At 35.9% G+C, this 20,640-nt stretch overlaps 1 protein-coding gene across 1 annotated transcript in view; it reads left to right on the forward strand.

Moving 5' to 3' along the window:
- PARPBP (PARP1 binding protein) overlaps window positions 1-20,640 on the forward strand; it is a 51,854-nt gene that overhangs the window by 17,359 nt on the left and 13,855 nt on the right. The window contains exons 5-9 of the mRNA XM_037068415.1: window positions 497-604; window positions 6,259-6,429; window positions 6,970-7,124; window positions 16,197-16,380; window positions 19,295-19,473. Coding sequence (XP_036924310.1) covers window positions 497-604; window positions 6,259-6,429; window positions 6,970-7,124; window positions 16,197-16,380; window positions 19,295-19,473 — 797 coding nt within the window. The remainder of the gene's footprint in view (window positions 1-496; window positions 605-6,258; window positions 6,430-6,969; window positions 7,125-16,196; window positions 16,381-19,294; window positions 19,474-20,640) is intronic.

Here is a 20,640-nt window from a genome sequence, read left to right on the forward strand (position 1 = left end):
TGTTCCTGGCTTATTCTTCAGGAAGGATGTATGTGTGTGCAAGATACTTTAGAATAAATGAAATCAACTGGAGATGTGGAGTAGGATGGGAGGGTGAAGGCAAATATCTCTATAAATGTTTTCTCGGAAACTATTTCTTAGTGTACTGCTTAGGCCACTAGATTTACTTATATATTCCAAATGAAACATTTCTTGTGGGCCTCAGGCAAGACTTTCTTTTCTCTTTTTCTTCTTCCATAAAAAACAAAAGGCTAAAATTAAATTTCCAAGGCTATCTTATAACTGTAAACTTATAAAACTTTATGAGTATAGGTGCCAGTAGGAATTAATTGAAGCATTTTGTTGGGAAGTTTACGGCCATGTTATTGACTGCCAACAAAGGTCAGGCAATGCACCGTGTACTGGAATATCAGTGATATTGAGTAGAACTAGATGTGAAATATTTTCTAGAGTTGGCATAGCATTTTATTAGTAAAATATCCTATATTTCCTACAGAGTCAACTACGGGATTTTCTGTCTGGCAGAGAGTCTGCAGTAGATGATGAAATGGAGCTTTGTGCACCACCATCACCAATGAGTGAACACAGTCAGGATAATGAAAAGGTGAGTTGTGAGTGAATTAAAGCCCGATGTGATCCCCTTCAAATGACTATGAATTTGATTGTACACGCAGTTACTATTTTCAAAATTTTTTGAAGTTTTTTATTTGGTTAAATAAAACCATTTGCAAAGAGTAATATGTTGAAGACTGGTTGGTAAAAGCATATCAATCAGTGACTTCATGGTTTTGGGCCAAGTTAACCTGTGCTGTGCGAGAAGAGGTATCACCCTAAGTATCAGAAAAGTGGTTGAAAGTCTAGAGTTCTTTGAATCTTTATATAATGTCCCTTGGTAACTGGAAGATTGGGTCCAGGACCCCCCTTTGATACAAAAATCCACAGATACTTAAGTCCGTTATATAAAATAATGTACATAGTATTTGCAAATAACCTATAGACATCCTCCTGTATATTTTAAATATCTCTAGATTACTTGCAACCCCTCATACAATGTAAATACTATGTAAATATTTGTTGTACTCTGTTGCTTAGGGAACAACGATAAGGGAACAACGATAAGGGAACAACGATAAGAGAACGATAAGGGAATATATATATATTCATATATATATATATATGTTGTTCCCTTATATATATATATATATTCATATATATATATTCATATATATATATTCAGTTCAGATACAGTCATCATAGGCCTAACTACATAGTACACATCAGCAACGGCATAACTTTTTTTGTTGTTTCCAATATTTTCAATCTGTGGTTGGTTGAACCCACAGTTGCAGAACCCATAGATTCAGAGGGCTGACTCTATTTGGGAAACTTCACAGTTCCTGCTTTATATGGTTGCCTCTAAAGAAGATGTGTACAACTGGAAAGTCTGTTCCGTAGCCTTTGCAGTAGAATGCTGAGGAATCATGAGTTCTAACAACAGGGTTTGGTGTGAAATCATACCACAGAAAACTAGTGCTGAGTATAGGTTTGGTCTAATACAATTTACCTTCAGCTGGGAAAGGTAGGTGCCAAATTAAATACAATAACCCCTCACTAACCATGAGAGTTATGTTTATGAAATGTTCTATGGTTAATAAAATCATTGACAAGATGAGATTTCACAATTATTGGAAAAAGCGTAAACTGACATTCAGTATTTCTAAAAATACAGTATATGAAAGGCTTAGAATATGCCTATTTCCAAATGCAATTGCTCTAGTAAGTTAACACATTTGATGAATCACCTTCTTTATTTTTCAAGAAACACTGTTAAACAGATTTTTCTCGTAAGTCCCATGCTACACAGATAACACTTTTAAAAATATATTTTATCACTGCTCTCAAATAGATACCTGTATACCTACATCCTAGACTTAGAAATTCACTTTATATCTGCATCTGATATTTTGTCTGTTCTGTATGAAAGTTAAGTTGCTGATATCATGACACTTAATCTGTGCTAACAGATGCTGTGCTAAAAATCTCTTCAGCATATCATTTCCTAAAAATGCAGGCATAACCACAATATCATTATCATATATAAGAAAACTTAAGTATTCCCTGATGTCATTGGCTTGCTTCCCTATTCACATTTCTCCATTTGTTCCCCAAGTGCGTTTTATATTTTTTTAGATTCTTCCTCTAGAAGAATTCCCCTCAGCCTGTTTTTCATGTTTTATTCATCTGATTAATTCCTACTGGTATTATTTAACTTGTTTCTCTATTTCCAATAAACCCGGAGTTACATGTGAAAGCTTGTTTAGATTAAGGCTTAACATTTCTTAACAGATACTTCATAACTGATGCCGAGTATCTCATTTTGTACCGTATCAGGAGATACAAACTCAAGTTGCCTTGAATTGTCTGGTCTTTCCAATATGGAGAAGTGGTTCTCCCTTTGCTGTCAGCAAAGGTCTGTGGGGTGATACTGTGACACTGTGGAATGCCCTGTGTCCCAACCACCTTTCATCAAATGGTTTTAAGCCTGTATTCATTGATCATGCTGGTCTGAACCAGTCATTTCTTTAGAGTTTGCAGAACGGCGAGTTTCTAACTATGTCTTGTCTTTGTGTTAATTAGCTCCCACTTCTCAGTAGAGAAGAGCTTTTATCAACTGGGATGAAGTACAGTTCCCTAAAAATGGCAGGATCACTCCTTAATTCTTTCTCTTTAATTACCAGTTACAGGAAGCAAATTAGATATTTTTTCTATGTATCTTTTTCCTTTTTTTAATGTGCGTATATATTGCTGAGGACTCATGGAGTTTTATTTACTTAGAGTTTTAAAATTAATTACAGTCATTAATCTTTGTTGCTAAAATAGAAGGATCCCCTTCAGGCTGCCTTCTGTATCTTTTTTACACGCCCTGTTACATGTCGAGCACACCCCCCTTTTTGGTACAATAAAATATCCCAAATCCTGTTTTCTCTTGCTTGAAAATAATTTGAAATTAATTTTTCATTTAAATTCTGTTTGTTTTTTTCTCTTGCCCTACATATTGACAACACAGTGCTATTTTGCCTGGTTTCTTCTCAGTAGCTGTAATGGAGTACATTCATACATCGAGAGGGCAGATAGTTTACAAATCTGTTCTTTTTGATCTATCTTACAAGCTCTGCAGGGAGGAAACAGTGATTGTTATTGTGACTTTTAATTAAGAGTAATGAGCTCATTTGTACATGTAAAATGACCTAAACTTGTAGTGTTTCGGCTTACAGATGTAAAACGTTATTTCACAGATACATCTGTGAAAAGGGGTTATCGTTTAGAGAAACTGATTGTTTCTATAATATACTTGTTATAAGTATATAGTTTTCTCATTTAGAAAGCAATGATAGTTTCATCGTGTTAATTCCTCTGCTTTTATCTTTTGCTTACTTGGGTTTATTTTCTAGGAGTATTTTATCTACTGGTTAGCTGATGGATTAGATTTTATGAGGACTATTAAAGTAGCAGCCATCCTCTAAGCCATTTTCCTGTACTTGCAGACTTCTAATTTTTCCTTTTACAGAGTATTTTTGGAAGGCAATATATTTCTTTTAAAATTCCAAAGTAACTTTTTGGGCTGCAGTCTTGCAACGATTTATTTTTATCACCAAATGGGCTTACTAATGCCGCACAACGGTCCTGAAGTAGATGAATGGCATGAATTGGAGAAACAATGTTTTTGTTTCTTTCTTTTATTTTACTTCATTTTATTTTTCTTAAGGTACTAAACTATTGTTTTAGAAATTCTGAAGTAATGAAGGGAAACATACAATAAAGGCCCCCAAAGAAATCATCAGTTAAATAAAAAAATTGACCAGTATATTAGCTCTAGTCCCACTTTTTTCCTGGTCATTAGATGTAATAATTTATGTGTTAGCAATGAAAGTAAAAAATACCTGTATAAATTGTTAATCTTAATTGAGAAAAACTGTCAACATGAGATTGAATATCTGTACTTCAGTAACAATTACGGGATAGCGAGAGAAACTTGGAATTTTCAGAAAGCTTGAAATTGTTCACCTTCTAAACAAACACTGCAAATACTTTGTGGTATGGATAGAATCAGGTTATTAAACAAATAAACAGAACAGTATCTTTATTTTCGGTATCTTGGTGAGAACTTCAATCTTGTGGATTTTTTCAATTTAGGCCCTTGCTTCTGGACATCGTAACTGTATTTATGTGGAATGCTTTTCCAGAGAACCTCTTTAAAACCCTCTTGCAGATATAAGAGCAGCGAAACCGTAACTGCCATGTTATCTGACCATAATGATAGGGACGGATTTCTAATTACAGCCGTGAGTTGAAAGAGCACTCTGACTGTGAGGACTCCAAGCTGTTTTTCCCTCAAGCTTGCCCAGTGTCAGAAGGACAGCATTTGCTAGCCTGAAAGAGCATGTTGTAGATGTGGGAGTTTAAGACCTGGTTTTGTACTTGCTCAGGATCCAGATATACGTGTACTGGTAAATCCTAATTATTTGGTGACAGTGAAACTAAATGTAGTCTTAATAAATTAAATGTAGAAAAAGTAAAAAAGTTTCTGAGTACGGTGTGAATATCCCTGTTTTTCTGTCTCGATTTTTGGGAAATTGTGTTACTTTTTTCACTGTCAAAGGGATAGAGAAGGTATGGCTAAGATACGCTATTGCACTCTGAAGTTAAATGGAATTTTTTGTACTATAGAGTCACATGAAGTATTGTGATTTATTGTGAAAGGTAAAAGGACATTTGAAATAGAAGTAGAAAACTATGTTATATATTTAGTTTATAAAAGTTTAAGACATCTTAAAGATGATTTTAATTTAATTGTGCCGTAGAGTACTTTTCTTTTTAAGACAATGTAATAAAAATACATTACCACTTATTTGATCCCACATAAGTGTTTTTGTCCATAGCTTCAATTTTGAAATATCTAAAAGGACCAAATACATGTATTAATTTTTCTTTCATTCATCATTGAATAGAGACTGATTGAGAACCTATTTACAAAATGGATAGATTTTCTAATATCATGCCAATCATTCTTTTATGCCCTAAGGATACATCATTTGCTCTCGAGGAATTCATATAGTCATAGAAGTATTAAGAAAATAAATAAAGTATCAGAAAGTGTCAATATCCATTCAGAGAATTATGTAACTGACTCGTATGCAGAGTTGTAACAGGGTGAATGAATGGCTGTATCTGCTTTATGTAAGGAAATTAGGGAGTCTCTCTGGAAAGGTAGTAAATGCTAATATCTTTAATGTCTAAGAAAAAAGTTTGAGTTAATATTTAGACTTCTTTTAATCAATTTTGCTTAAATTATATTTTAAGTCTGTATTTAAGGTAACCTTATTCTGTCTAAGGAGGTTTTTTAAAATTGGATCTGACTTGCTCTCATAATTCAAGAATTGTTTTTCACGTAAAATTTAAATAATTCAAAAAGGTATTCTCTTTAAAAGTGCTTTAAGATGTATATGAACTTGAGATGTCCTTAATAATTATCTAAGAGACTTCTTAAAGATTTGCAATTTTTTATTGCTGTTTCACTGTCTTTCTGTCCTATTTTATCATTTGATCGTGAAGAACACATACAATGTATATGAAAGAAACGATGCCCGTATCAAGTGCTCTCAGATCTTATGTATCTTGTCCTTAAATGGTTTATAGTTCTGTTTGGCCAAATTAACATCAACATCAAGTCTTTGCTACTATTTGCTTAGCATTTGGTTGAATTGTTTAATTTTATTACTTAGTTGGTTATTTGGTGTTGTCAAAATCAGTGTCTTCCGAGTTCTCCAAAAGCTTAACCATGTAACTTTAGTCCTGTAAGGGACGTGGGGACCCAGTGGTGCCCGTGGGCCCACGCCCTATGCTTCAGGGACCTCCATGATTGGAGGTCATTTAGTGGCAGATGGATGTGGGGGAACGAGATCAGGCCTCATCAGAAATGCAGGCAGACTTCGGACTGTATCTTTTATTTCATTTTCTAAGAGCCATTTCCCAATAATTATGGTAATTAGTATTTACTAATAGCTTTTTAAGGCAGCAAGTTGGCTATATGAGCAAGGCCATGCTAATTATCCAACCTAAACTTTCAGTTTATTTGGTGAGTCTTTTTCCCAAAGGTCTGAGTGAGATTATTGTCATTGAATGATCATCAATATTTTTACTGCATATAAAAAATTAGGGATTTAGAACTTCAATGAAAAATTGTATTTTATTGTGCAGGTGAAGTTACTAGCAAAGAAAATGATCTACTCATATTTAAATCTGCTGGTGAATTCCAAGAATGACCTGGCTCTGGCTCATATTCTCAATGTTCCTGACAGAGGACTGGGAAGAGAAGCCTTCACCGATTTGAAGCATGCTGCTCGAGAGAAACAGATGTCTATGTTTCTGGTATGGATGTGGTACATTTTTAAGATTTTTAAAATAAAAGCTCTTTGAACATTGGATCCAGGTATCTTAACGGAGAATTCTTATAACTATGATAAAATAGGTTTTAAATTATTACTATATATATCCTGCCTCTGTATTTGAAAATCCATAGTATATTTATTTTTTGTCCTATCCTTTAAATTTGGCAAGGGAGAATTTCTGCAAAGAGTGTCTTCCTACATGTATTCTGTACAGTGCTAGCCAAAGGCAAAGGCCCCTGAAAAATGCTTCTTGAATAAATGTTTCTAAGAGCAAAATGTTGAACACTCTTATGAACATACTATGCCCTTAATTTGTCCCCTAACCTTTGCTGGCATGAATTCTGCATGGCATCTGTTTCTTTGATTATTTTCTTCTCAATCAAAGTGTGTTTTGGGTCACAAACATACTTCACTTGTATATAACCAGAAGTATATAAATGTACCCAGCTTCACAAAGTAAATGGTAGTTTTAACTTACTAAGTCATTAAACGTAACTGAATCATTTGTTTCAATTCATAGGTGGCCACATCATTTATCAGAACAATGGAGCTTGGAGGGAAAGGATATGCACCGCCACCCTCCGATCCTCTAAGGACACACGTAAAAGGATTGTCTGATTTCATTCATTTCATCGACAAATTAGATGAGGTTCTTGGAGAAATATCAAATCCAAGGTAAATGACTTTTCATAAATTACAAATGTGTGTTATTACTCTATCAGAGTCAAGTTAAAAACATCACAGAATCAAGGTAGGAATATAGGAGCTATTGAAATGACCAATCATCAGACCAAATAGTAGGGAGAAGAAAAATATCTAGATTGATGAAATATAATCATGTGACTTCTTCCCTAAAAATTTCTGCTGCTCTGTGATTCCCAAATTTTTGTCAAAGTCTCAAGACATGTTCAAATTCAATTTGTTTACAGAAAAGGGTTTACCATTTGTCTTTATCTGGAATAAATTGATTTTTAGGACTAGAACTTACTAATAGATCATTTCTTTCAGCTTTTAGTTTAGCAATAAAGAAATCCCATGTAGATAGAAGAGGGTATAAGGGGGATAAATGGTAATGAAAGAAAATACAAAAAATTTTTCAAAAAAAGATTGAATAAGAAAATTGTTGAAGATATTATGAATTCTCTGTTCTATTTTCTGCTACTTTTTTTCATTTTCTTATGCATAAATCTTTACTTCATGTGAAATTTGTGTTTATGTGTTAGTGGAAGTAAGATTGTGTTTATAATTTGACAGGTTCATTTATAATATAGCTGTATAGGATGGTTAGTAATTTTTAGATTAATTTCAGGGGCTGAGGTGAGTTGTATATAATAGCAATTGTATTGTAGTATATCACTGTCAGTTTAGAAATGGCCAGTATTTACTGCATATTTATTATGTCAGAAATTATACTAAGCTTTTTATGGGGATTATCATTTGATTATTTACAACTTTACATGACAGATACCCAATTTAGAATCAGATACACTGGGATTAAGTCATTTACCCTAGTCACGTGGTCATTACGTAGCAGTGCTAGGATCTGAAGTTAGCTAGTTCTGACTCTGGAACCATTCCCTTAATCACTGCATCTTGGTCCGTGAAACTTCTTTCCATTCCAAGATTCTAGGAAGAATTTTTTCAGGATTTTATTCTGAACTGCATCCTTCTCCCTTTTTTCCATGGATATCCACCATAAGAAAGGAAGTATCAGTGACATCTCCTGAACTCCCAGATAATATATTGGCTGATCACTTCTTATGAAGGGGCACAGAATTAACTTTTAAAAATATTTTATTCTTAGCAAAGCAATATACATGTATTTTGGTAAAGTCAGATGATACTACAGACTTGTAATAAAAACATCCAAATCTTTTTTTGTGTGTTTGTTTTATATTTGCCTCACTTAAGTATAATTTCAATGCAGCTAGTTTTGATTTTTTCCAGTCGTAGCTGTTATCTATTAACTTTCTACCATGGGAGATGGGAATTTGCAACCCACTCAACCAGCCTCCCAACACTCCTTCCCACTGGACACAGCAATACTTCTCTTTCTTCGTATTTCTAACCTAGTTATGCCACAACTTCAGGTTAAATTATTAGTTTATTGTATTATGACTCTATAAATATTGTCTATAGCTAAACTGTGATATGCCACACTTTTACTGGTTTGTCCAAATTTTTGTTTTTTATCTACTTTTAGTTATCTACTTTTTTTCTCTCCTTTATCATCAATTCTTTTATCAACCTTATCAACAAAACTATGTAATTTCTTCTTAACATTAGGTCATGTGTTGGTTCTGATTTTTGCCTTTGAAGCCATTTTTCTGGACAGTCCTCAGTCATAGTTATTCAACCTGTGCTTTGCTTGGAAGGCCTGTTTCAGAGTGGTGGCCATGAAGGTTCTTCAACACCTTGTGAGTTTTCTTTGCCTCTGCCTTGCTTTCTGGATCTCATGACTTTAATTGGTAAACTATTTGCTCAAATAGCTTTGTAAGAAAAAGTAAATGGAAGACAAATATATTTATTTTATAATTTTTTTAAATTTAATTACAGTTTCCATTCAATATTTTAGTCTCAGATGTACAGCATAGTGTTTAGACAATCATATACTTTACAAAGTGGTTTTCCTGATGTGTTAAGTCCCCACCTGGCACTGTACATAGTTATTGCAATATCATCAACTGTATTCCTTTTGCTTTCCCAAGATTGTTTTGTAACTTCCAGTCTGTAGTTCTCAGTCCCTTTATCTTTTTCTCCTAGGCTCCCAACTCCCCTCCCCTCTGGCAACTGTCAGTCTGTGTATCTCTGAGTCTCTTTCACTTTTACTTGTTCATTTATGACAAATATTTTTATTCTGTTCTCACATTTCATTGTAGTTGATCTTATAATGTTTCATTTATCTCTCTAAGATTATTATCTTTAATTTTTAATATTATTTTAATTTGCTTCCTGGATGATCATTGTTTTTATCTAAGTTGAATGTTTTTGTTTGTTTTTGCCCTCTTTCATGTTAAAGGAGTCCCTGAAATGTATGGTAATTCTGGACTGTCCTTTCATATTTAATGAGGTCTTATAAAGCTGCTTAGCAGTTCCGCAGTGGACTTCATTATAGCTTGGTAACCATTTGGCTTTTTTGTTTGGGATTCTCCAAAAGTCGGTAACTATACGTATTTTCTTTGGGACTTTCCCAAAACTTTCTGTGGAGGAGGTATTCTTGGGTCTCTTTCTGAAAGTTGTAAGTCTGGCTAGTAACATTCTGGTGTTTGAGGTAGGTTGATGCTGAGTCTTCCAGTTTGGCATGTCGACTTTTACTCAGTCCCTCTGTTTTCGGTTTCTGGTGCCTCTGGGTCTAGAGCCTCTCCGGCGTGGTTTCTGCAGAGCGCCCCTGCTTTTCATGCCGAGGAGGGAGGAGTGCACTGGCCTGATTTGTCAGAAGGGAGCAGATTTGGGGTCTGAATGTTATGTAAACTTTGAACCAACTTTCTTATTTGCAACTTTGCCTTTACCACAGTCTTCAATATTGCCTTCAGTTTCTGAGGATTTCTGAGCTTGCTTCTTATGGGTGTTTCTTTCAGCGGTTACTTAGTTTTCAACATTCTCTGTTCTGTGGAGTCAGTTACCACTTGTCCATGTGCTTTTGATTTCTCCGTGCTTTCACGATATGTCTCTGCTATCATTGAGTATTGTCTCCTCTCCTGTTTTCTTTTTCTTATGTATTTAACAACTTTCTTGCCTTTTTGTCACTTTAGTGGGTTTTGAGAGGAAGCAGATATAACTGCATGAATTCAATTCATTAATGTATTTTCCTGTAATTCTGAAAGGAGGAATTTCTGTCTGGGGTAAGTTATCAACAAGGTAGACGTTCATTTGTAATGTACATTTGTGTGAAAGGCTGGAAGTACATTTTAGAGGCATATAGGGTGAGAGAGAGACTTAAGGTCTTCTTATAAATTCTTAAATTCTTCAGTAACTTAGCAGCCAGTTATTTTGAATATTCCCTCTGGTCATAATCGGTAACTACTTTATGTTCTAGGAAGACAGTGAAGAAGTGGGCACCATCAGGGTAACCAGTTAGGACATTGTTTCGTTGCTCATTCATTTTGTCTTATAGTTTCAACTTCCTCTTTTACTCATACTTTAGCCAGAGGCTATAAAGATTTTGAGGAAAAAAAACCAAACCATCTTCTCAAACCATCAACTTCCTCAGTTCCTTCTCCTTCCTTCTATAGCTAAAATTCTTGGGAAAAAAACACCCTTTATTCTACTTCCCAACCCCTCATTGTTTATTGTACATTTGTCACTAAACTGTAAACTCTGGGAGCTTTATCGGTTTCCTTCACTAACATTCCCAAGCCCTAGCACAGTTTCTGGCAAAGAGCAGACATTCCATACTTATTAATGTGTCTGTACTTAGCAGTTTCACACTTTTCCACTCTGTTGAAGTTAATTGTGCAAAGATCACTTTTGATCTTCAAGTTGTTAGAGTCTTAGGTCTCTTTTGAGTCCTCAAATCTGTTCATTTTCTCTCTTTCCCCCATAACTTCTTAGATTCCATTCTTTTATTTTCCACCTACCTCTCTGACTTCATATATGCCAATTCTACACCTATATTTCAGTGAAATTCAAACCTCTTTCTTGAATTTCAAAACGATCTTTACCTATATGCTGTTACTTCAAAGACAGCTCAAACTTAACGTGTCCCGTGTTAAATCTTCATTTTTTCTTGAAAACCTGCTTCTCCGTCTGGTTCGATGCAGCTTCTCTCTCTCTAGTCAGCCAAGCAGAACCTGGAGCCTCGTTTAAACTCCTTTTCCTTCTTTCTTTATCCCTTCAGTCAGCAAGAGCCATCAATCCTTCTTACTCAACGTTTTTTATATTCTTTCTTCCCTCAGTTCCCATAACCACTATCTTATTTCCATTCTTTACACTGCCTTGATCTTCATTCTTTCTTGCCTGTTTTTTTTTTCTTCACGCATTTCTGAGTTGTTCATTCTGCCTCCATTCTTGAGTTGCTCTACCTCATTGCTCTACCCCGTTGCCCTCACTGCCTCCGGTGATCTTTCTGAAACAGCAAAGCTTACTCCCATGAGTAACACCCTTGAAAGAGTCCATGTAAGGTGAAGGATAAAACTCCAGATATTTCAGTATGGTATACAAATTCTAAGCACTAACTCCTGTCTGTCAGTGTTAAAACTTAGAGTTATCTCTGGTTGGAGAGGCTCAGTGGACTGAGTGCTGGCCTGGAAACCAAAGGGTCACTGGTTCAATTCCCAGTCAGGGCACATGCCTGGGTTGTGGGCCATGTCCCCAGTAGGGGGCATGCAAGAGGCAACCATACATTGATGTTTCAATCCCTCTTTCTCCCTCCCTTCTCCTCTCTAAAAATAAATAAATACAATCTTAAAAAAAACAGTTAAAAATATTTACTCTTAATGGAGTTAAGAGTATTTAACTCTTGTAACTGAGGATGTTTGTATTTCTTGTCTTATGGTAGGATGATGGTGATAGGGAATCACAATAATCTCTGAGTCCAAAGAAAGATGGAAAATAGACTGACAGGGAAGAAATCAAAGAATCCATTCTCACACTTAACTCCCCGCTGCCAGATTTTCAGTTGGCCCTCCTAGCTATTGTCTGGCGTCATTTCTACCCTTTGCCAGTAGGTGCCATCGTAAAATGCATACTGTACTTTTGGTTTGGGGTGGGGGTCACAGGTTACATAATTCTCTGTTGTTCAGATGTTTACAATTCTGTATTTCAAGTTTATTACACAACAACTCTTTAAGGGCATACCTGAATTGTATATATTGGACTAAATATTATGCATTTATAAAATATTGAATCTGGTTGAAATTATCCAGTCCGGAATTGTAATGTTACATTTTTCTCATTTAAAAATATGTCAGAAGCATTGATACATTTTATGTAGCACCTTTAATTATAGTTAATTATTAGAGATATAACTTATTTTATTTTTCAAAAAGTTTATTTATTTTTAGACAGAGGGAAAGGGAAGGTGAATGAGAGGGAGAGAAACATCGATGTGTGGTTGTTTCTCATGTGCCTCCTACTGGGGACCTGGCCCACACCCCAGGCATGTGCCCTGACTGGGAATTGAACCGGCAGCCCTTTGGTTCACAGGCTGGCATTCAGTCCACTGAGCTGCACTAGCCAGGGTGAGATATAACTTATTTTAACAAGTAGTTATCAACTTCATGAAAGATGGTGAGGAAATGCCAGTTGTTCTGTATGGTAAAGATCATTGGCAATTACATTAAAGTATTACCAACCATTTGTCTTTATTGTTGCTTACTCTTCTCTTTCAGTCAGTGTATTTGATACAAGCTTGGCGATTAATTGTGTTTTCCTCACTAGCGGCAGTTTTCTCTTTCTGCTACAGGGCTCTCATGTAGCCATTTAGTAGTCAGCAATTGCAATGTACCTTTCTCACCTAAATTCTTCTATTAATGTGTATCCAGCATAGTCATATTATATCTTCTGGGAGGTCTTGCTGAATACCTTCTTGTTCTCTTCCCTCCCCACTCAAACTCTGTACCCTCAGGATCTCACTGTATCATGTGATGAATTGTGACCTTTTAAAGAGAAAGGTTTATTCACTTTGTATTTCCAGCACTTAGCACAAATGTCTTGGTGTCATTTGAGTTAAAACTTCAGGAATTTCTAGGCCTTATTAGCAAGTGTTTGGATCAAACCACTGTGTTGCTAAGCAGATAGTTGAAGAGTTAATGGTTGGCTAGTCCATAGTGAATGTGTAGCAGCAGACTAGTCATAATACCGGTGCTTGGAGTATCTCGCCAGGGGTCGAAATATTGACGTTGAAAAATCTCTTAGATATTGTAAAAGTCTTATAAATTATTTTATAAACAATAAAATATAGTCAGTGAATTATATTATCTATAAGATTTGAGAAGAGGGAGGCAAAGGTGACTTTGTAGGGGGGGTTCTTGTAATTGCCTAAGATACTCTTTCATATTTTATTATCCTTTTGGATCTTTTCCAAAAATTTTCCATTAGAGATGAATTCCCAGAAATAACACATAATGCTAATTGTGTTCTCATTTTGGCTCTATTTTATCCAATTACTTAATATGCTTTTAATTACAAATTAAAAAGTTAGCTGAAAAAGAAAGTGCCTGTATACATAAACGAATTCTTAGCATCTACTGAGTATGGATGCATGGCAGACTAGGTTGGCTGATTGACCCTTCCTTTCAAAATAATTAGTAATGCTGGATAACATATCTTTTAAAAGCTTTTTAACTATATTGATGAACAGGCAAAAGCAATGAAAATACCAACAGAAATTAGGGGAAGGAAGAAAGCCAGAAAGGGAAGTTAAGAAGGGAAACGAGCTTTTATTTTGAGAGTATTTGCTGGATTTGGTAATTTTGAGAGTCTCTTCTTATAGACAGCAAAGTTGGAGGGGACGGATGACAAAGCCCAAGGGCTGCCTGAGGTGAGGAGCCTGTTAAGATATACCTACCTTGCAAGGCCACCCCCTTGCTATAAAATGAATCAAGAATAAGAGTTTTAACTTGAATAGGGATTTCTCTGAAAACCTACTTAAATGGTAAAGTGCTTAGCATTCTATTTGAGATTTAGAACAAGAGTTCTTGCTCTCATCATTTCTTTTCAGCATAGTGTTAGATGTCCAATTCACTGTAGTAGGGCAAGAAAAAGAAATAGGAGATAAAACAATTGAAAAGGAGAAAGTACAACCCTAATTGATGATGGTATGATTATGTATATATAGGAAACTCTGAGAATCAAAAGAAGAAGTATAGAAATTAATAGTAGAGTTTATCGGTGTTGCTGGGCACAAGGTCAATAAACAAAAAACAATTAGAAAATGTTAAAAAGCATCAAAGCTATAAAGTACATAGAGTAAATCTAATAAAAGCCACATGTGCTTTCTTCCCCTTGGAAGGTTCAGATGCGATTTGAAAGTCAGCCAGGGCTTTGTGTCCTGATGGTGGCGCTACTAGAGATTTTCGTCCTCGTGAAAACCCCATTCATCCTGCTTCCCGCTCATGGCTTCCAACCTTCCACTCCAGCTCTTGTTTATTCCTTTTTGGGGGAGAGATTGGGTTATACTTTGAGATTTCTCCCTGTAGGATTACCTGCCAAGCTCAGTAATATGTTCCCCTAGAGTACCTAGTATCCAGAGGATACCCCTTAAATGCTTTTGCATTGCAAATAATAATAAATAATATGGATCATAGTAAAATATATATCTTTTGTCTTAAGTATTAAAAACTTAAGATTATTGTGTGTGCTGGTGGTCAATTTACTCAACAAACATATCAAGTATTTCTGTGTGCCAAGTGTAAACTGGTAATGTGAAGACTAGTTAAATATAATCCTTTCTCAAGGAGCTAATTTTTTTCCTGAAATGTTTCCCAAGCTTGTCTAATCCTAAGAATTACCTGTGGCAGTTCAAAAACAATGCAGCTATTTAATGTCCTTCTTTGGAGATTGTGATTCAATAGGGTGGGATCTCATGTTGATCTTTTGAGCTAATGCCGAGTATGATTCTGATGATCAGGTGAATTTGAGAGACACTGTCTAGTGCACTGTTATACGTTAAGTCTCTCTGCATTTTTCCTTTTAACTTTCCCTCTCTATTTGGACCAGCTATTTAAATGTGAACAATTCTATTTCCAGTCATCGTTAGGAAATCTGGCTTGTTCCCTAAAACATAAAGTCTGGCAGTGGGGCCGCGAGGATAAAACTTCAATTCATCACTTCCTTTCTGGCGCTGTGAAATTCACAGAGAGGTTAACTTGCACACCCAGTGTAGAAGGTTGGAGGGCTGTGATTTGAGCGGTGATTTTTGCCCAGGCAGCTGACTCTGCACTCAGACCACGCTCCTTCTCATTTGGCACAGTGCAGCCTTTCCACCAGGGATGGAGATCTGAGCTCAGAAAGGCCCGCTCGTATTGTTGCACACCTCTAATTTCTTGTAAAGGACCAAAGTCCTTCCCTCTATATGTTCTTATATTGGTTTCAGGTGTGCTTTCTAGAGTAGGAACTATATCCCCAATTCACTCAGGTTCAGGCTTAGTATAAAGAAACAGTTGAGTCTAGGTTTTTAAAAACACATGTCTATGGGTCATAGTTGGTCTAGTCTCTGGTTTGCTTTAGATCAGTATCAACCAGCTTACTTTCCTCTTTCATATAATAACTCTTCTCATATTATAGTGCAATACCATGTGTTTCAGAGCAGTCTCCTTCCTCACCACCTTCTTCCCAGCCAGAGCAGTATGTGTTCTTAGATAAGCTATTTGAGACCCAATTTTCTCATCGTGATTTAAGGGTAATAATACAGAATTGGTTTTAAGATTAAAACCATGTGGGATTCTAGGTGTTCAATAAGCTGTAGCTTTTGTTACCTTAGTTGTCTCTAAAGGTACATGTTTTAAGTATATTGTATGCATATAACTGCACCTGAGTCTGTTTTCATGTATAACTGAATTGTTTCCCTTGAGCTTTCAAGTCAAGGAAGAAGTAACTTACCTGGTTGAAATGACTGGCTTTTAGAAAAACTTTTTAATTTTGCTTCTAACAGTTTTCATACTTTTCTTAAATGTGTTACTATCTGATTTTCAAGATCAAAGCCATATTCTCTGAAAAGTGTTTAACTCTGAGGATTGTATTTTCCAGCTCATGAGCATATTGTCATTTCTGATACTATTATAAAGGCAATCTTATTTCTATTTTCAGCATTGCAGGGGGTCGGATACTTTCAGTGATAAAGACGCAGCTGACCAAAGGCCAGAGCGGCAGGGACCCTTTTCATCAAGCAGTAGAGGAAGTTGCTCGGGGTTTGGAGTTGAGGATTAAAAATATTATCAATTCTCAACAAGGAGATGGAGCTGTCGGCACCACTGACATCAGTCCTGCACGGGTAATGACCTCCTTATTTCTTATTATCTTTTTATATAAAATGTTTTCTCTTCTCTTTGTTGTAGAAATGGTTTGCTGTTGCTATTTAAGTCAGAAGAATGTGTTTCCTGTGTCATGTTATTGAAAATTCAAGTTTCTCAATAGGATTATGTAGGATTATGTTCAATTTGAGTAAATCATAACATCTTTGGACAAAATTATCTGTATTTGCTAAAGTAAAGGCATAGGATAATCTTTGGTATCCCTTGGATCACTAGAAATTTATAATTTTTGATGGGTACTAAGGTGTTTTGTCATATTTTTCAATAGTTATTTTTATGAAACATTTTCCCATTTACTCAGATGTAAAATAAGAACTTGTTTCCTCTGGTTTGACCTCAGTGCTAGGCACACTATAACAGCAACGGGAATGGTTTTTCTTCAGCAGTTTATTTTTCTTCTGTAGAATTTTTCCATCTTCATGATTTCTTATTTTCTGCCTTTATTGTCAGCCTACTGTGAACATAGGGAGTTCTTCTATATTTATAAATCTTTTAACTATGTATTTCCTGAACATTTACCTCTCTTTTATTTTTACGTAGATTTTTGAACATTATTACTATTATAGGAAAAGTTGAATACCATGTTTTTACCTCTAAAACACAGTTTTGAAGTATGTGTTAATATCCACTTGTTGCGGGTAACAAAAGCCCTTTTTCATTAGATATGATGGTGACAGCCAGTGTATGAAGAAAGATTTGCTTAATTTTTATCACTTATTTATTCACACTGCTTGGGGACTCTTTTTAGATATTTTTCAAGAACAATGCGTGTTTTTAGATTAATGGGGGAGATTCTGGGTTGTTCCCCATGTATCCCATATGTATAAACACTTTCTGTGGCTAACTTGGCTCAAGTGACAGCCAGGTTATTACTGTCAGTACAAATAAGGAATTTCACAGCTCAGATAACTAAGAGCATCAGTCACTTCCATTTGCAGTCACAAGAAATAAAAGTGCAGACAACCTGGCTCTTTTCTTTTTTATTGTTTTTCAGTTACAGTTGTCCTGCCTTTTTCCCCATTGCTCTCCCCTGCCCCATCGCCCCCGCTCCCACCGTCCATCCCCTCTGTTGTCCATGCCTATGAGTCCTCTATTCATGTTCCTTTTTTGCCCTTCCCTTTCTTTCCCTGTTATCCCCCTCCCCCTCCCCTTCTGGTCACTGTCAGTTTGTTCTTTATTCCATGTCTCTTGTTCTGTTTTGCTCATTTGTTTGTTTTGTTGATTGGGTTCCACTTATAGACGAGATCATATGGTATTTGTCTTTCACCATCTGGCTTATTTCACTTAGCATAAATGCTCTCCACTTCCATCCATGCTGTCTAGAAGTATAGGGGTTCCTTCTTTCTTTCTGCTATGTAGTAATTCAATAATTCTCAGTAAAGTTAATATTAAACAATAGGGACTTACCTGGTTCTAATGAAAAATATATAGGTTAAGCACTGGATTGTGATAGTTAATTGGCTAAAATTCCATTGTAGGCATACATTATAGTTTGCTGGTGGCCTGAGCCTCAGTTAGCCAAGTAGGGAAAGGAGTCCAAGACCATGTAGGTGAAAGCTGAGGAATGTCCCAGATAGGGCAACTTTGATTCCTAGGCACAATGTCCAACAACCCTATTGGTTAGGCATTATAATTACCCTATTGGTTAGGCAGTATTTTACCAGGATTTAATTGAAGCACATTGAGGTTAAACAACTTTCCCAGATTTCTACAGCACATATAACTGGTAACTTGGTATCAAAGTTAGGCCAAAATGTCTTCAGAGTTTGTGCTTACATGTATCTGTATATATTTTTATCATTATATATTGCTTATTTGTCTATCTAGTCACTAAATTTTTCCTGGCCTCCTCTTTTAATCTGCTTTTTCCTAATCTTCACTGCTACCATCTTCTTCAGTTCTAATCTGGACCATTACAGTCTCTAAATTTGTCATTCTGTCTTCGGATTTATAACACTCTTACCATGGAATATATTTTACACATTGCTATCATTTTTCTAAAGTTGAAATAGTATTATCTCTTTGCTTAATAAACCAAGAGATTTTTAAACTTTCTAACAGACTGACTTATAACCTCTGCCTGATATACAAAAGCTTTCCCAGGCTCATCTCACATAACTCCCTATCTGTCAACCTGTTCTTTGCCCATATCATACTACCTGGTCCCTGAAAGTGCCTTGCTGTCTCCTATTCTTGTGTGTCTCCTCCTCCATGAAGCCATCCTTGATTCCAGGGTAAATTGATCACTACCTTTTGTGAGCTCCCACTGCACCGTGTATACATTATGTTAGAAATAGCACTGAGTCTGTGCGATGCAATTATTGCTCACTTACTTGTTTTATCAAGGAGACTGTGGGTTCCTTGGGGCAGTGGTTTTTACCTGGGTGGTCTTAGTACGTAGTTATCAATGATTACTGAATGAATAAATGTCAACTAGTTTTTCATTTTTGCTTTTGAGTAGATCTTTACAGACATCTGTGGGGTTGGTAGTTAGATCACCAGAATCCCATCTCTCTTTGGTGTGAGAGAAAAAATACTCAGAGAGTTAAGTCACGAGGCTGAGGTCACATAAGCTAGGAAGTAGTGAAATTTTCTGACTTAAAGCCTCCGCTTATTTTGACCAGAACCCAATGTCTTCCTGTTTTATGATACTATGTTTTGTATTCTTTTGTGCTTCTGGAAGTTTTGATAAGATTGATTTTAGTATGGCTGGAGTGAGAAATACTCACAGGCCTGAAAGCCACTACTCATGGCTGGTCTTGTTTCAGACAACAGAGGAAGAAGGAGAACAGTGGCGCATGGAATGGAAAAGAGTGGCTGATTGGCCCAGCTGGGGTGACTGTAACATTTACTTAGAATTGTTTTATATTCTAGCCAAAATCTTATGCCATAAATCATGGCACTGCCTACTGCGGCAGAGATACTGTGAAAGTTCTACTAGCTCTTTTGGATGAAGAAGCAGCCAGTGCTCCTACCAGAAACAAAGCAGAGCTTTTATATGACGATGAAAACACCATTCATCAGAGTGGAAATTCAATTCTTACACTTTTTAGGTAAGTCATGCGGAAGTTGTATGTGTGTGAATGTTAGCTCTAGTCTATAAAGGGAAAAAGCACTTCATTGATTATAAAACAAAAACGTGTTGTTTTTTATAGTCTCCTATTATAGTAACCACTAAACTCCTACTGTGGTCTACTGCAGTAAGGAAACCTGGAGACTATAGCAAAGTAGGAAGAGAGAAAACAAAAATTAGTTAAAAGGAGATTGAACACTTCGGTGTGAGGGAGTTATGTATAAAAAGGTAGTGTTTTGTGAGAGTGTGAGAAACAGGTTTCTTTATTTTGGTTTTTTTTTTGTTCTTGTTTTTATTTTCACTTTGGAAATATTTACTGTGTTTGCTTTGCTATGTGTGTCAAGAACTTTGCTAAGTACTTTTACTAGTATTGTCTCAGCCCACATAGCAACCTATTTTAGTAGTATCCTCACTTTGTTTATTTGTTTTTATCCTCACCCAAGGACATTTTTTCCATTGGTTTTAGACAGACAGGAAAGGAAAGAGAGAAACATCAATTGGTTGCCTTCTGTATGCACCCCAGACCAGGACTTGAACCCTTAACCTAGATATGTGCCCCAACCAGAAGTCGGACCAGCAACCCTTTGGTTACAGGCCCATGCTGCAACCAACTGAGCCGCACTGGCCAGAGCGATAGTATCCTCACTTCTTAGGTGAAGAATCAGTGGTTTTAGAGAGGTATTTGGTAGTGTGTCTAAGAGAGCTAAGTTTGCAAGCAGCAGATGTGTCTTCCTCTAAAGCCTGAGGTCTCTATTCCAAGGACAGTGCCTGAGAAAAGGAGAGAGCGTAACACTGAGCTTCCATTGGAATTGACATTTGCTGCTTCTTCCTCACATTATGAACAAAAATACTAAATTAACATTGGTATTCCATGCAGAACATTGATATTTTCCAGTTTTAACAACGGTTGGGTCAAAATTGGATAGTGTGGTGATATTTTTAATTAATGAGCATTCATTTATAGAAACATCAAAAATTTTAGAACATTTAAATTGTATTTAGTACATTGTGGAGAATTTTTACAAAGTCTTCCTACCATTTGATCTTTTTTATTTTCTGCTCGAGCTACTTTTTAGAAATCTAATTTTAGTCTAAAATTGTTCAGACACAGCCAGGTGTGATTGCTTCACATAGTCTCTCTCCTATG

The sequence above is a fragment of the Sturnira hondurensis genome, unplaced genomic scaffold, assembly GCF_014824575.4.
Source record: "Sturnira hondurensis isolate 20B ecotype Veracruz unplaced genomic scaffold, ASM1482457v3 Scaffold0017436, whole genome shotgun sequence".
Lineage (NCBI taxonomy): Eukaryota > Metazoa > Chordata > Mammalia > Chiroptera > Phyllostomidae > Sturnira > Sturnira hondurensis.